The sequence below is a fragment of the Dissoconium aciculare genome (genome assembly GCF_010015565.1).
Source record: "Dissoconium aciculare CBS 342.82 unplaced genomic scaffold K489scaffold_1, whole genome shotgun sequence".
Lineage (NCBI taxonomy): Eukaryota > Fungi > Ascomycota > Dothideomycetes > Mycosphaerellales > Dissoconiaceae > Dissoconium > Dissoconium aciculare.
The window spans coordinates 418,563-432,314 of NW_022984951.1; the positions used below are offsets into that span (position 1 = coordinate 418,563).

General features: G+C 56.7%; 8 protein-coding genes across 8 annotated transcripts; 3 read left to right on the forward strand and 5 right to left on the reverse strand.

Annotated features, from left to right (window-relative positions):
- Positions 1 to 219: 219 nt before the first annotated feature.
- K489DRAFT_405762 (guanine nucleotide-binding protein-like protein subunit beta 1) lies at positions 220 to 1,518 on the reverse strand (the record flags this gene model as incomplete). Its single annotated transcript, XM_033607180.1, has 5 exons — positions 220 to 237; positions 290 to 409; positions 469 to 558; positions 608 to 1,320; positions 1,404 to 1,518. The coding sequence occupies 5 exons, from the start codon at positions 1,516 to 1,518 to the stop codon at positions 220 to 222; spliced, it is 1,056 nt and encodes a 351-aa protein (XP_033464043.1).
- Positions 1,519 to 2,107: 589 nt separating this feature from the next.
- On the forward strand, positions 2,108 to 2,608 carry K489DRAFT_405763 (uncharacterized protein; the record flags this gene model as incomplete). Its single annotated transcript, XM_033607181.1, has 1 exon — positions 2,108 to 2,608. One exon carries the CDS (start codon positions 2,108 to 2,110, stop codon positions 2,606 to 2,608), a length of 501 nt encoding a protein of 166 aa, XP_033464044.1.
- A 290-nt stretch (positions 2,609 to 2,898) lies between these two features.
- Positions 2,899 to 5,195, reverse strand: K489DRAFT_375090 (uncharacterized protein). Its single transcript, XM_033603612.1, has 2 exons — positions 4,915 to 5,195; positions 2,899 to 4,831 (listed from the first exon to the last, which is right to left on the reverse strand). The coding sequence occupies exons 1-2, from the start codon at positions 5,132 to 5,134 to the stop codon at positions 3,129 to 3,131; spliced, it is 1,923 nt and encodes a 640-aa protein (XP_033464045.1). The 5' UTR covers positions 5,135 to 5,195; the 3' UTR covers positions 2,899 to 3,128.
- A 1,265-nt stretch (positions 5,196 to 6,460) lies between these two features.
- On the reverse strand, positions 6,461 to 6,712 carry K489DRAFT_311088 (uncharacterized protein; the record flags this gene model as incomplete). Its single annotated transcript, XM_033600755.1, has 1 exon — positions 6,461 to 6,712. A coding segment is annotated over one exon (252 nt), but the record flags the coding sequence as incomplete, so codon positions are not given.
- A 769-nt stretch (positions 6,713 to 7,481) lies between these two features.
- Positions 7,482 to 7,972, forward strand: K489DRAFT_385748 (Sm-like ribonucleo protein; the record flags this gene model as incomplete). Its single annotated transcript, XM_033606158.1, has 3 exons — positions 7,482 to 7,513; positions 7,568 to 7,600; positions 7,669 to 7,972. 3 exons carry the CDS (start codon positions 7,482 to 7,484, stop codon positions 7,970 to 7,972), a joined length of 369 nt encoding a protein of 122 aa, XP_033464047.1.
- Positions 7,973 to 8,232: 260 nt separating this feature from the next.
- K489DRAFT_385749 (DAK1/DegV-like protein) lies at positions 8,233 to 9,678 on the reverse strand (the record flags this gene model as incomplete). Its single annotated transcript, XM_033606159.1, has 1 exon — positions 8,233 to 9,678. The coding sequence occupies one exon, from the start codon at positions 9,676 to 9,678 to the stop codon at positions 8,233 to 8,235; it is 1,446 nt and encodes a 481-aa protein (XP_033464048.1).
- A 109-nt stretch (positions 9,679 to 9,787) lies between these two features.
- Positions 9,788 to 10,678, forward strand: K489DRAFT_4119 (uncharacterized protein). Its single transcript, XM_033607862.1, has one exon. It carries the CDS (start codon positions 9,896 to 9,898, stop codon positions 10,535 to 10,537), a length of 642 nt encoding a protein of 213 aa, XP_033464049.1. The 5' UTR covers positions 9,788 to 9,895; the 3' UTR covers positions 10,538 to 10,678.
- Positions 10,679 to 11,329: 651 nt separating this feature from the next.
- On the reverse strand, positions 11,330 to 12,790 carry K489DRAFT_295004 (uncharacterized protein; the record flags this gene model as incomplete). The annotated part of the gene is made up of 2 exons (XM_033600290.1): positions 11,330 to 12,280; positions 12,401 to 12,790. Coding segments are annotated over 2 exons (1,341 nt in total), but the record flags the coding sequence as incomplete, so codon positions are not given.
- Between the last annotated feature and the right edge of the window lie 962 nt (positions 12,791 to 13,752).

A 13,752-nucleotide genomic window follows, 5' to 3' on the forward strand; every position in this document is an offset into this window, starting at 1 on the left:
ACTTTGGTGGACATACGCTTTCGTTTGGCGCCGCGCGTGAGGCTGAATCGTACAGCACACCGAATAGTGATAACTGAAACAATGGTGTTACAGCTTCCAGGGGTTTTGATCGCAAGCCAAGACCGCTGCTGTCGCGATCCCCTCTTTGACGCAAGGAAATCAATGTTTGCGCTCTCGTCAGGAAATTTTGGAAGTTCGTAAATATTCGGAGCCAGCTGATTATGCCCAGATGCGAAGCTTTGGATTTGATCAGTAAAGAGAATTCAGACCATGTGACATAATCACTTACCACAGCGTCCCAGGATCCTGTGCATAGCGACATGGCATCGTTGCTAACGCCGAGACAGCTGACTCTGTTCTCGTGTCCTTGCAGCGTGCCCACTCGCTCGCCTCGAAGCACATCCCAAACCTTGAGGCGATGTCAGTATTGCAAAGTCATAGAGTAGCGTCACGCGAATTGCCTCTTACCTTGCACTCGAAATCGTCATAGCCAGCAAACAGCAATCTTCCGGAGACCGAGAAAGCGACGGAGGTGATACCGCAAGCCGGTTCGCCAATCTGAGTCGTGTTAGCTGTGTATTAGAAGACAACGCCATCGAATACTCACGGTATAGCTTTGCAGTTCACGGTCTGCGCGGATGTCGAAAAGGCGGCATGATGCATCGTCTGATCCTGTGCCGAATGCGTGGCCGTTCGGGAAGAATTGAATGGCGTTGATGTCTGAGTCGTGAGCAGCGAAGGTTTGAACGCACTTTTGTTGACGGATGTCCCACAGCTTAGCAAAGGCATCGCAGGCGCCGGAGACGAATTGGTTGTTGTCGAGGGGGTTGATGCTCAGGCTCATGACATCGCCGAGGTGATCTGCGAATTCTGTGATCTTCTGGCCGGTCTCCAAGTCCCACAGAACGCAGGTCATGTCTCCAGATGAGGTGAGGATGCGTCGATCGTTGATGAATCGACAACAACTCAGGTAGCCGTGATGTCCGCTCAATTCGCGTCCAACCCGGGTCGGACCTTCCCTCGCCGCAAGATTGTAGATCGAGCAAATGTTGTCGAGGCCACCACACGCGACGTAATTGCCACTCGGCGAATATGCACAAGTCATGACCCATGATGATCTCAGCGGGATAGCATGGACTTTGTTTGTCGTGTACGCGTCCCAAATTATGAGTTTGCCATCCTGTGATGCCGATACCAGATGTCTTCGATCCGTCGACCAGTGCATGGCGTAAATTTTCGCGAGATGGCCCTTGAGCTGTCTCTTGGTCTTCATCGCCAGCCGAGGAAGCTGCTCTGTACGCTGGCGCGCGACATCGCGCACTGTATGAAAAGGTCAGGGGCGTCTTGAGCGCATGGTTTGGTAGGCCGAAGTGGGTCCGGTCGCGCAATGGATATGCACTTACATGTGGTATCGGCGAGCTCATCCTTTTTGCGCTTTATTCTATCTTTGAGAGCCTCCGCGTCCCTACGGGCAATCTGTATCCGCTGCTGAATTGATTCCGCACTTCCGTCCGCCATGCCGATGGTGAGCGGCACCCGCTGCAAGGTTCAGAGCGCAAAAGGCGCGGTCAACGCGTGATGAGGGTCGAGGTTGTGTGACAATGGCGAACGCGATCTAAAAGAGTGACGAGAGATTAAAGACTTGCGGCGGTAGCGACGCCGCAAGCTAATAGCCGGCGTATTGATGACAATCGATCACAGGCAGTGGGCGCGCAAGAAGGCTGTCAGTCAGACAGCGTGCGGCCGACAATGCTGCAGAGTTCCACGGCGGATCAGCTCAAGAACGCGAGATTGGAAGTTGGTCGGATGTCGATTGCAGGCTCGCGCACCGCGGATTGTGTTGCGGCTGGTAGTGTTCACGTCTGTCGGATCCCCGTTAGCAGCGACCTGTCGGCGCCCAGAGTGCACAGACCCGAGCTCTATTCACGTGACTTTATGGAAGCCCTTCAAGACGATCCGGGCGGATGCCGGGGATGACATTGCCCTAATGTAGCATGGCCAAGCGTTGAACCACAAGCTGCGGTGTGCGGGAAAAAACATTGGCCTTTCTTCCCTCGATCCAGTGCAACACCACTTTTGCACCAAGAATGAAGCGCAACTGCGTGTCATGTCCGGCAAGATCAAAGCCAAAGATCTGAGTTACGACAGTACACTCCCGCCATTTTTGCAGAAGCTCCACGACAAAAATGCTGGGCGAGGTGACACCGATCGCCACGAGCGCCAGATAGCCAGACCTCGTAAGACCCGTGAAGCGGACGATGAGGATGAGCCCACCGTGGTCGACGAGCACGGCGAGTTACTCTCGAGAGAAGAGCTCAAGTCTATGAGTGACCGCGCACCTGATGCGGATGAACGTTCGGCCACGATCGATGCTGCTGCCATCCCACCAGGGTCGACGGCAAAAGCCGAAGACTCTTCCAGGCCCAGCGTGGTCTCTAATGTCGCCGCTACGTTCGCTCCGAAGAAGCGAAAGTTGGCAAAAGCGGTTGGTGAGAGCCTAGATCGCGATACTGATGCCGCGGATAACGACGACACAATCTCGAAGACCGCGAAAAAGCCTAAAAAGTCGCGCAAGCCTAAGCTTGCCTTCGAAGACGATGCCAGCTGACGTCCTGAAAGGTCGTGGATGGATCTCTGGAGTGTAGACCCTCTATTTTTGAGGGAGAGTCCTTTCTCGTCATGTTCGGGCAACCAATGCCATTGCATTGTGATACTGGGTGAGTCTCCAATTTCCGAAAACACTACCCAGCATGATGTTATTCAAAATATTGGAGCTGTCCTATGGCCATTCTTGGTCATTGAGGAGACAAACTATACGCAAAATTATCTGAAAAATATTGTTATCCGCCACGATCGAGTCGAAATACACTTTATTGTTCTGTTCTAACAGTGCGACAGTGTCGGTCGCGATGAGCGATGATCAACAAATGCTTCATAAGAAGGGCGCCGCGCACCATTGTATGATGAACCAAGATGTGCGTTTGCATTCGATTAGCTACCGAAGCTGAAAGGGCCGTAATTGGCTATTGTCTCGCAATATTGAGTGTCAACTACACCGCGCCGTATCTCGGTCACATGCCAGTCCTGTCGCCGTTTTCCTATGGCCCTGCACCACCTTGTTCATCTGCTTATGCGAATTCACTACTCAGCATTTCATCAAATTCCTTCCAATTCATCTCCCTGCCCGGAGTGCTGAAGGTTGGCAGATCCGTAAAATCGAATTGCCGGCTTGGACTCGTGAACGCTGCGTCCTGGATAGCAGCGGCATCGTTCAGCATATCTGCGAGATGACGCGTGAACGGGGTCATTTCCTGGGTAGTCGTGTGTTGTCCTTGGGTCTGACTGCGGCCACCTGGAGTACGCTCGATCCGGCTTGGGGTGGAGCGGAGGAAGTAACGGGACGAGGAGGGTGATAGAACGCATCCGTCCGCGCCACCTGGTGCACCATTTGCGGCGTTCACATTTGGGCTGAACACGCCACGTTTCTGCGTGCTCTGCGTCGGAGTCTTGGGATTGAAAGCGAGAGGCGACTTTTTGGTTGCAGACTTGCGCTGCGGGGTCCGGAACAGCGCCTGGGAAGGCGATTCGAAAAGATACGCCAGCTCATCTGTGTCATCTATGGGCTCAATGTTCTCCTTCCCGTAGGCCATAGCCCCGAAGACCGTAAGATCATTGTCATTGGAGCCAATCGCGGCTTTCGAGGGGGTAACTCGACGCTTCTGGCCGCTCGATTCGGATGGAGAAACGGACTTGCGCTGGGATGGACTTTCATCTTCCAGACTCTTCGAAATTCCAGCCTGGCGCGGCGAAGGGAAGAGGAGGCGTCGGATAGGAGCAGGTGTCAGATCAAGCTCGATTGGCGTTTCTTGAGAACCTCTGTAGCGGACTGGACTTGACTGCACCGCACGGGCATCGCTCGGCGCTGCTAGTGATGTTTCATCGCCTGGGCGGCGTGAGACTGCAAGCATGCTGTTAGATCGAACACGCTTCACTTGCATTCTGCGGATAGGCGAGCCATCTGTGGGTAATGCATTTTCGTCCGAATTTGATGCCTCGGCAGAATCCTCGGGCCCAAACTGGTCGGTGAAGAACGCTTCGGACTCAGGTTCCATGCTGTCTGTAGCTTCGTCTTCGTTGCGCTGTCGTTTGCGTCGTCGTGCAGTCACTTTGTGCCACTTTTCGGACGGACGCATCTCCTTGGTTTTCTTGAACCACAGTCCACATGGATTGCAGACCATAGCAGTTTCGAAGCCAACGCCAGGCTGTGAATCCTTAGTTTTCTTCAACATCTTGCGTATGACAAATCTCGTGACCTTGCCAGTGTCGGCATCCTTCTCCAGGGCTTGAACGCCGATGAGCTCGCCCTCGCCTTCAGCGGCATCGAGGGCAGTGTTTTGCCCGTCGACGTATTTGACATAGAGCTTGCGCCAGGTCGGTGTCTCGATGGCACCACAGTGAGAACAGAACTCTGGCATTTCGCCCTTGGCGAGTGACTCCTGCAAGCGACGTTCAATGACTTTGCGTCGCGGCGCTGCTGAGCCTGATCGGGCGGCACCCCGGGGACGGCTTTCGGTATCGCTGTTGCATGGTGATCCAACGTCAGACTCGGTCATGTTCGTGCGCGAACGCTGCAAGGGCCGCCGAATCTGCTTCTCAGGTACGCTGGCATGATGTTCCACCGGGGGAGGGCAGCCGGGCGGCTTCGACGGCAGAGCAAGTGAACCGCGCCGCGATTGAGGGGCCGAAGCTTGAGTGATCGGAACTGGAAGAGGTGCAGTGGTGGTCTGCATTGCTGGAGCAGGCGACGATGCTGTACGGATTGTATCACTTCTGATCATGAAAGTCAGCAAGCTGGTTATACGGCAGCGCACACACGCGCAGTGCAGATGCATCTATCTGCGATGGTGACCTACCCCTGACTTAAGCCTCGTCGCGCCGGAGGAATGTTGAGCAGCACGCGACGAGGAAGACGGTTCATATCCCCAGGTCTTTCCATTCGTATGTTGTCCATTTGTATGGTCGTCTCGCTGGATGCTGGAACGTCCATCAGTCTCGGAGAAACGCTACGAGTCATTGACCCCTCCTTCTTTACTGAGGTATCGCGCTCGTATGTTTGTGAATTGTTTTGAGCCATGGCGAGATTGTCGTCGGCAAAGGGACTCTGACTCTCGCCACTAGTAAATCTATGAGCTGCTTCACCAGAATGAAGGATAGGTTCGCTCATGTATCCGCTGTCTGCCATGTGAGCCTTGGGCAGTGAAGGCAATCTCGGACTACTGGGCTGGATCAGATGTTGGCGAGGGACAATCGGTGGCGACGATGGAAAATGCATTGGAGTGCCTTCGGCTGTCATGCTCTCTCCCGGAGAACTACCCTCGGGAGAGCTCATCATAGCATCCGACATAGGATCAGCATCCGACATGAAATCGGAGTCGATGGTGCTCGCTTGTCGCAGCATGCTTCGAGGGTTGGCGATGGGCGCTGCATCGTGCTGAACCAGTCGAGTGCGTTGAGGTACAGGCGTTGGTACTCGAGGAGGAGGGTCAAGGCTGCCTGCTGACCCGAACGCCCGCTTTGCAATAGGTCGGAACATGTGCATCGATGAAGCGGTAGCGGCTGTGACGCGAAGATCGGCCGACCTTGCTCCAAATGACGAACGACCATGCCAATCTGCCTGGGTCACTTTCGCACGCTTTCGGGACTGACTGTCTTCGCCGAAGAAATCGTCATATTGTGAATGTGTAAGTGCTGGTTGTGATTGAGCAGAATTTTGTCGATGATGGTAAGGCGCGTCGAGTTCGCTCCGAACGCTAGCACGAGAACTACATCGTGACTGCTCAGAGGGATCAAATGTTCGACCAGAGAAGCTTTGGTGACGGGCGGATTCGATCTGCGAGTGCGAATCAGGGCGCAGCATTGGACTTCCCGAACGGCTGCCTGGAGCGCTGTGAGAGGCGCCGCCAGATGCGGGGTTCGCGGCAATGCTGTTGTTCGTCGGGGTCTCCGGGATGCCCATGACTCCATGTTGAGATCCGCCCGCCGTCAATCCGTAATCAGATGTCAAGCCGAAAATGTCTTCAAGCAACGCTCCTGTGTCGCCGCTTGTCGACATTGGGTCGAAGGTGAAATTGTCGCTTGATGAATGGTGTTGTATTGAGGCGTTCCATGCATTTGGATCGAAGCCAGCTGACGTAGCAGGACTCAGTCCTCGGAGACCTTCATCCATCTTAGACATCTCCCTCCTGGAGACCTGAGCGACTGGTGTCAAGCGCAGCTTCACTTCTAGCGTCTCCTTTACGCCGTTGCTGAACAGAGCGGGCAGATTTTTGCAGACTCGTCCGGTGATCATGGACTTGTTCTGCTGAGCTGGCCCGTTTCCGCTAGCAGAACTGGCGATCAGGGACGATAACCTCCCTTGACCGACAAGAGGCGTCTCATATTCGCTGTAATCGTACGCGTATATCGTGAAGTCACCGGTATCCAGCTTGGACACGATTTCTGGCGAGGCAGCAATGATGGCATCTATGCACTGAGCCAGCTCGATCACGCCCACCTGCGACTGGTCGTCGATCGCGACGGCAGGAATGTCGAGAGTATTCGGGAAACGTGCCAAACAAGTCGTTTTGTTCTCGAGGTCGAATGTATAGAGGACTTTCACGCGCATTGGCCGTGTTGGGATGTTGCCGAGTTGGTTGCCATCGTCGAGCTCCATGACTGCACGGGAGGTTGGCGTTGCGGGAGAAAAGAATGTTCCGCTTCTCGCGGGTGGAGGAGATCCTGGCTTCTTATAGTTTATCACGGCTGGGCCTCAGACTGCCTGCGTGCTACAGCATACTGCGTGGGCAACTGTCCGTGGTTGGCCAGCTTCACAGGATATCCCCAATCCCCGTTCTCTTCCGCCAAACTTTTGCACGTGCCTGTCTGCAGGACGAATCGACATGTAGCGTTCGTGATGTTGGCGTGTCGAATGAATAGGCGTTCGGATGTGGTTGCGTCAGATACAGGTAATGAGGTGGTTGTAAGAGGTGAGGAGTACTAGAAAGCGGAGAATTAATCATATGAGACGTGCTGCCGTCGAGGCAACGGCAACGGCATCGAGGTGGCAGGACGTGTACACTGCCCAGGTGGTGTGGACGGATGTGCGTGTAGCGTTGGCTATGCAGCAAGCGTGTTTCGGGGCACGCGTTCAGATCGATAGATCGGCGTCATCACGACTTATGTAAGCCGCGTTTCAATCTGATGTGCAGATTCAGCATAGGGCAGCAGCAGGCACCAGCTGCAGGGACCGAACGGCACTGAGAATATACTACATGTGCCTGAGGCTTTCAAGAAGCTCCGCGGCGGTCAACCCGAAGTTTGACCGATTCACGTTCGACATTCACGACAATTCGAGGACGGCTCCACTATCGTGTGAAGAAGACTGGTCTGACCAAAGAATATTGCACCCTTGACATCCTCGATCGCCCACAGAATCGTACATGATGGCGTCCGCAGGTACCGACAGCAAGATTCAGTGAGCTATTTTCCTCACGCGCACGTTCATGCGACAGGTCTAACTGGTCCACAGAGAATTGCTCGGCAAACCACGATCAGAACTCACGTGAGTTTCCAACAAACCACCCAAGGGATCCTCAAAGGCCGAACAATTCTAACCTGGTGCGAACACAGCGAATATGAAGTCTCCGTCCTCGAGCAACACGAATTCTCCGCAGGCCCGCTTTCACTCATCCAGACCGCTGTGCGACAACACGTCCAGGTGCTGATCTCATGCCGCAACAACCGCAAGCTGCTCGCGCGTGTCAAGGCGTTCGATCGCCACTGCAACATGATCCTCGAGAACGTCAAAGAGATGTGGACGGAGATCCCACGCCTGCACGACGGCAAGAAGGGTCGCCCGATCAACAAGGACCGGTTCATCAGCAAGATGTTCCTAAGAGGCGACAGTGTGATTCTCGTCCTACTAAGCACCTGAGCGCGACAAGTTTCGATTGCGTGAGGGATGTTCGAGAGGGCCAAAACTTGACACCAATTGTACGAACAAACTTTGCTGGGTTCGCGGGTGGAGAAAGGACGGCGTTTACTGGTGGAGTGATAGCGTAGTTCGGGTATGATACAACAATATCAACGAGATTCGTTGGCGCAATCAGCTAATTCTGATATCACAATCAGGCGTGGTGACTGCGACCGTTTTTGGGGGGAGGCTGCTCGAGAGGGAGCGACGCTACGGGTCTTTCACTTCAGTCCCTCTGCTAGGCCTTGGAAGAATTGCGCCAGGCCGTGAGCGCCTGGATCAGGGACCTCCTCAAACCCGCTGCCGCCCACATAGACGGTGCGGCCAAGGCTGGCTTTCATGCCCTTTGTCGCTTGCGAGCCCTCGGCGGCTGCCTGGGCGGCAAGCTGGACATCCCCACTCCGATGCAACTCGTCGACGAAAGGTTGCAGCGCATCCATCAGGGTCCTGTCCCCCGGTTTGGCGGGTGTGTAGTGACTCAGGCTTTCAAGAGCGAATACGAGAGCTTTGGCCCAGGCAGCAGCGTTGATCTCTGTAGACTTGTCGCCCGCGTGCTGCCGCCTCAGTCCGGTGGACACGGCGTTCAAGAAAATAGCATATAGAGCCCCCGATGTGCCGTCCATGGTCCGCTCGACCACGGCAGTGACCCGGTCAAGGAATAGTGCAGCGTCGCTCTGCTTGGAGATCTGAGCCAGTTCGGCACGTATGGCTTCGGCGCCACGTTTGAGACCCACGCCACAGTCGCCGTCGCCGACCACGGTGTCGAATCTCGTGATGTCGGGCTCGGCCTGTATGACACGTTCCAGGGCTTGATCGAGGGCCTCGCTGGTCAATTGAGCGTCCAGGTCCAACCCGCAAGGCTCGTTTCGGTCGGTCTCCTGTGGTCTGATTTCTTCTGTCTGATTCGGTGGTGATGACCATGCCTTGCTGCTGATCCCCGAGGACCAACCCGTCACCTCCACAGGGGCGTCCAACAACTCCAGCATTGTGTATTTCGCGCCCAGCTCGGCGGTCTTCAGCAGGGTGAGCGAGAAGCCCAGGCCGTTCAGAGATGTCATGTATGTGCCAGCGAGGATCCGCGCGGGACGAATGCCGTAGTCGCGTCGCAACTGCGTGATGGCCTCCGTGGCGATGCCCCCCAGTTCCAGCACGCTGACCCCGCCCAGATTATTGATCAGCAACACCACCTCGTCCTCGCTGCCGACCCTGATGAACCCGCGGTCCTCGCTCTCGGCATCGAGCATGTATGTCAGCATGGTCTTGACAACGCCCGGCAGGTCGGCCTGGGTCCTTTCCGAACCCGCTTCGTTGTGGATGCCCATCCCGATCTCCACCTCACCCGCCCGCAGCCCACCTCCATCCTCTTCCGCAGGGCCCCTCCCCGGGACGTGGACGTGGCCCAACGACGCCCCGATCGACACGGTATTCCCCGCCGCCATCTGCGCGACCCGCCGGACCTCCTCGAGCCCGGCGCCCCGGTCCGCCAACGCCCCCGCGATCTTCAGGACCAGGACCGTCCCCGCGATGCCGCGGCGCCCGACCTTGCCGCCCTGGGCCCGGCCGACCCCGACGTCGTCGCCCACGACCACCATCTCCACCGCGCGGCCCGCCGCCCGGGCCTTCTCGACCGCCACGCCGAAGTTCAGCACGTCGCCGGTGTAGTTCATCACGACGGCCAGGACGCCGCGGCGGCCGTCGACCCGCTCGAGGATGCACCGCCGCACCTGCTCGGCGGCCGGGCTCGCGAAGATGGACCCCGCGACCGCGGCGCGGAGGAACCCCGGCCCGACGAACCCGGCGAACGACGGCTCGTGGCCGGACCCGCCGCCGGAGATGACGGCGACGCGGGGCTCATCGCCCGCGGGGGCGCCGGCGCGGACGTAGATGGTCTTGTCGGCGGCGTCGAAGGCCGTGTGGGGGTTGGTCAGGGCGATGCTCTCGAGGGCGCGATCGACGAGATGGGTCGGGTCATCGATGAAGTGTTTGGCTGGGCGGGGGATGGTCTCTGGTCAGAACTCGGAGAAAAAAAAGCCCTCACTCATCATCATGTGCAGGCGAGGGCCGGGGAGAATAATCCAAACTCACACGCCATCTCCCTTTCTGTTCCCTTCTTTCCCTTGTTTTTTGTCAAAAAGAAAATATAATGAAATAAACCTCCAACGTCCTCTCTCCGAACCACCAGCCTCACTCCGACGATCACAGAAGCTATGGATAGATTCCGAGGGCGGGGCGGTTCTGCTCGAACGACCCGGGGCGATATCGTCGCTCGTTTCGCCGACGATCGCGTTCCTGAAGGATCTCCCGCACGTCGTCGAGGCTGATCTGGTCAATTGCGATGCCGATACACCGATGATAGGGGATGCTCGTCAGCACCTTTGGGGCCGAACGTCTCTCTCAGCTAGATGCCAAGTCAAGCTCGCAACAGCTGTTGGACCGCGTTTAAACTCTACACGCCTACCTATTTGGGTACGTAGGAGCTATCGAGCTCTCGTGCGTGCATCTCATTTGCCTGCTGCAAACTTCTGACGTCGTCGTTGGCGCGGAAATGTGGGGAAGTGCAGTCGGGGATTGGATCGTGACATCCATCGTTTGCTTACCCGAACATGCCGCTTTACACCACAGATGATGGGGAAATGTACAGGGCTTTCAACAAAGGCTCTCTCTCTCTCTCTCTTAAAAAGGAGGAAAGAGAAAACCGAAAAGGTCATCGACGTGACTTCTCATCATCAAATCATTATTTATTTTCCATGGAGGTGATTTTCCCCATGTCGTCGATATGCAAAATGCTGCGGACTCCTGTTCCCACCACCACCACCGCCACCCTCATGACATATATAGATACGAATCCATCCGTAATGCAAAAAAAGCCCCCTCAGGCTGCGGAAATGTAATCCTGAGGGACCCTGTAGGGAATTCCTCGATGCGTGATGCGTGATGCTCGATGCGCTCGTCTCGCGAGGAGGGAGGGTAGTCTCATTACTCCGCAAGAAGAATGTGCTCCCGTCCAAAAAAAAAGAGAAAAAAAAATGCTCAATGCTCCGATTCCCATCTCATCTCTGGAGTTCCCACCAAAACAATGCTGCCGTCGATGCCGGATAGAACTCGAAATTCGCCCCCCTGCCCCGAAAAAACCCAAAATCCAACCGTGCTGGAGAAAAGAAAAGAGAAGGTTGCCTGTTCGCCGAAATAGCGGAATCGTCCTCGTCACAGCGTGCCGTAGCTCGAAGGATCGGCGGCGGCGGCGGCGGCGGCGGCTGCAGGAGCGGGTGCAGTAGCAGCAGCAGCAGCGCTCCGTGAAGCCTCCTCCGCACCACCACCACCTCCTCCTCCGCCTTGCCGTGACACCGGCCGCAACAGAGCCTCCCGCTCGTCGGGGCCGGCGGCGCCCAGCTCGCTGCCGGTGGGGATCCAGCCGCGCATCCAGCCGCTGACGCGACGCCAGCGCCATCGGGAATCGTCGGTGGCGGCGGAGAAGGACGAGCGGCGGTCGGCGTCGAGGAGGACGACGCTGCGGATCAGGTCTTGGGCGCCACCGCCGCCGCCCTCACCGTCGGTTTCCTCGTCGAGCACGACCAGCTTCTGCGCCGCATCGCCGTAGATCATGAACTGGATGCCGACGCTGGCGTCCAGGCCCAGGACGCCGGCGGCGCCGAGGAAGAAGGGCAGGCCGTTGAGGATCCAGCGCGCGCGGTCGTTGCCGGCGGCACCGGCCCAGCCGCCGCCGCCGTAGGGCTCGAAGTCGGACCAGGCGTTGGGGTTGGTGAGGAGGGCGGCCGAGTAGAAGAAGTTCCCGCAGAAGGCCGCGAGGAAGAGGTGGAAGCTGAGGCCGGCGGTGGACTTCCGCTTCCAGTTTTTGAGCAGCTGGGGGAGGCGGGAGCCGAGGTAGAGGAAGGTGGAGGTCCATGCGAGGAGGGAGCCGGCTTGCTCGAGAGCGGTCGGTGGCGCTTCCTCGAGGTGCGGTCGTCGATCCGACGTCTGCGGCAGAGCTCCGTGTTGTCCGGGGGCGGCGTCTTGCTGTTGGATGGGCGAAGCTGCTACCACGGCGATGAGGCAGGCGATCATCATCATGGTCCGTGGTGACGGAGACGGGAACGACGATGCCGTGCCGTTGCCCGCTCTGTAGAGTGTCCTCCCGCCGGGGGTGGCAGGCTGTCCGCTGCTGCTCAGCGAGGACTTTTCGGCGTCGTTCGAACTCTTGTCGAATGTAGGTGCCCTGAAGATGGTTCTCGGTGCCGTCTGGCCAGCAGCAGAGCGGCCTTCGCCGTCCGGCTGACGATTCGCAACCATATCGGAAGATCCGTCCGCCGGGACGTGTTCCATGTCGCGGGTGGTCCCTCGTCCATCTCCACTCCTGTCTCGCCTGGCTCTTCTCCTCGACAAGCGAAGCACGGTCTGTCCGTGCCGCAACTTCTCATACCAGATCCACTGTCCCAGGAGACACATGTCCACCAAAACGTAGTATGCGCCGATTGTTACCTGCCAAGTCGCTTGGTGGGTGAAGAGCGCGCCCAACAGGTTGCCGACGTCTCCGCCAAACCACTCCACCAGGAACCATATCGATAGGCCGGAAGTGCTCTGAAACTTCCAGTTCTTGTAAATCTGCGGTACCTGTGCGAACAACCAGGCGATGATACTGAGAATGCCGAACAGCGTCGAGACGAGGGCGAGTGGCGTAGGGATACAAGTGTTGAAGGTCCTACTTAGTTGAAGCAGGAAGTCGTTCTCGGGTGTGCAGTGACTCGGTAGAGCTGTCGACAGGATAGTGGGTGGTAGCCATGGCATCTTGGTGGTGGATCGTGATCGATAGGACTGAGGGTGGTGGCTATAGGAACGTCTCTTTTAGATTTATGAGTCTATCCAATCGTGGGCTGGGTCGGAATGGATCCGAGGATATCATATGGCTCACGAGTCCGGGTGCTGTGGTTTCTGAGGAGATTTATATGGCTCAAGAGTACGGGTGCTGTGGTATCTGAGGAGATTTATGTCATGTGGGTTGGCAAGACCCGTCAGAGGTGAGATGCGGATGTCTTCCACACCGAATGCTGACACAGGACTGAGCGATGCCCGGGTGAGAAGTCTTGCGTTTTGAATGATCTATGCTGAGGGACTGTTCTGTAGGATGATATTCGGCAAGTGTAGAGAGAAGGAGGAGGAGGATGGGAGGTCGCTAGTCCAGACTTATCCAAAAGGCCGTGACTGAGTCCCCAGTGGTGACGGTGCAGGCGAGAGAGGTGGTGGCTGAGTCAGGTGTCGAGGTGATGGCGGCCGTGGGGATGTATGGAGCAGTTGGTGAAGAAGTTGGAGGAGGAGGAGGGGGAGGTGATGGTGGTGGTGATGGAGGAGGAGGAAGAGAATGAACAGCAGGAAGTGGGACCGGTGGGTGTCATGAGGATGGAGAGATAAGGATAAATGCCGGGTGATATGAGTACTAGGTATGACATAGGTGACTCTTCCTCTCTCTCTCCCTCTCTCTCTCTCTATCTCTCTAGAGACACTATTTTACTGTATCTGCCGACGGAACCAGCAAAAGGTCCTCATGGCGGACACTGCACGCGAGCACGATTAGCGCGCGAGTGCCGCCGATGCGTGTCGTGTGTGTATCTATGTGTGTGTGTGTGTGTGTGTGTGTGTGTGTGTGTGTGTGTGTGTGCGTGTCGTGTGTGTATATGTGCGAAGAGAGGGAGAGAGGTGGACTACAGTATGTACCTAGATATGCTCAGGTTGTCTCGGTCTGGGAGAGA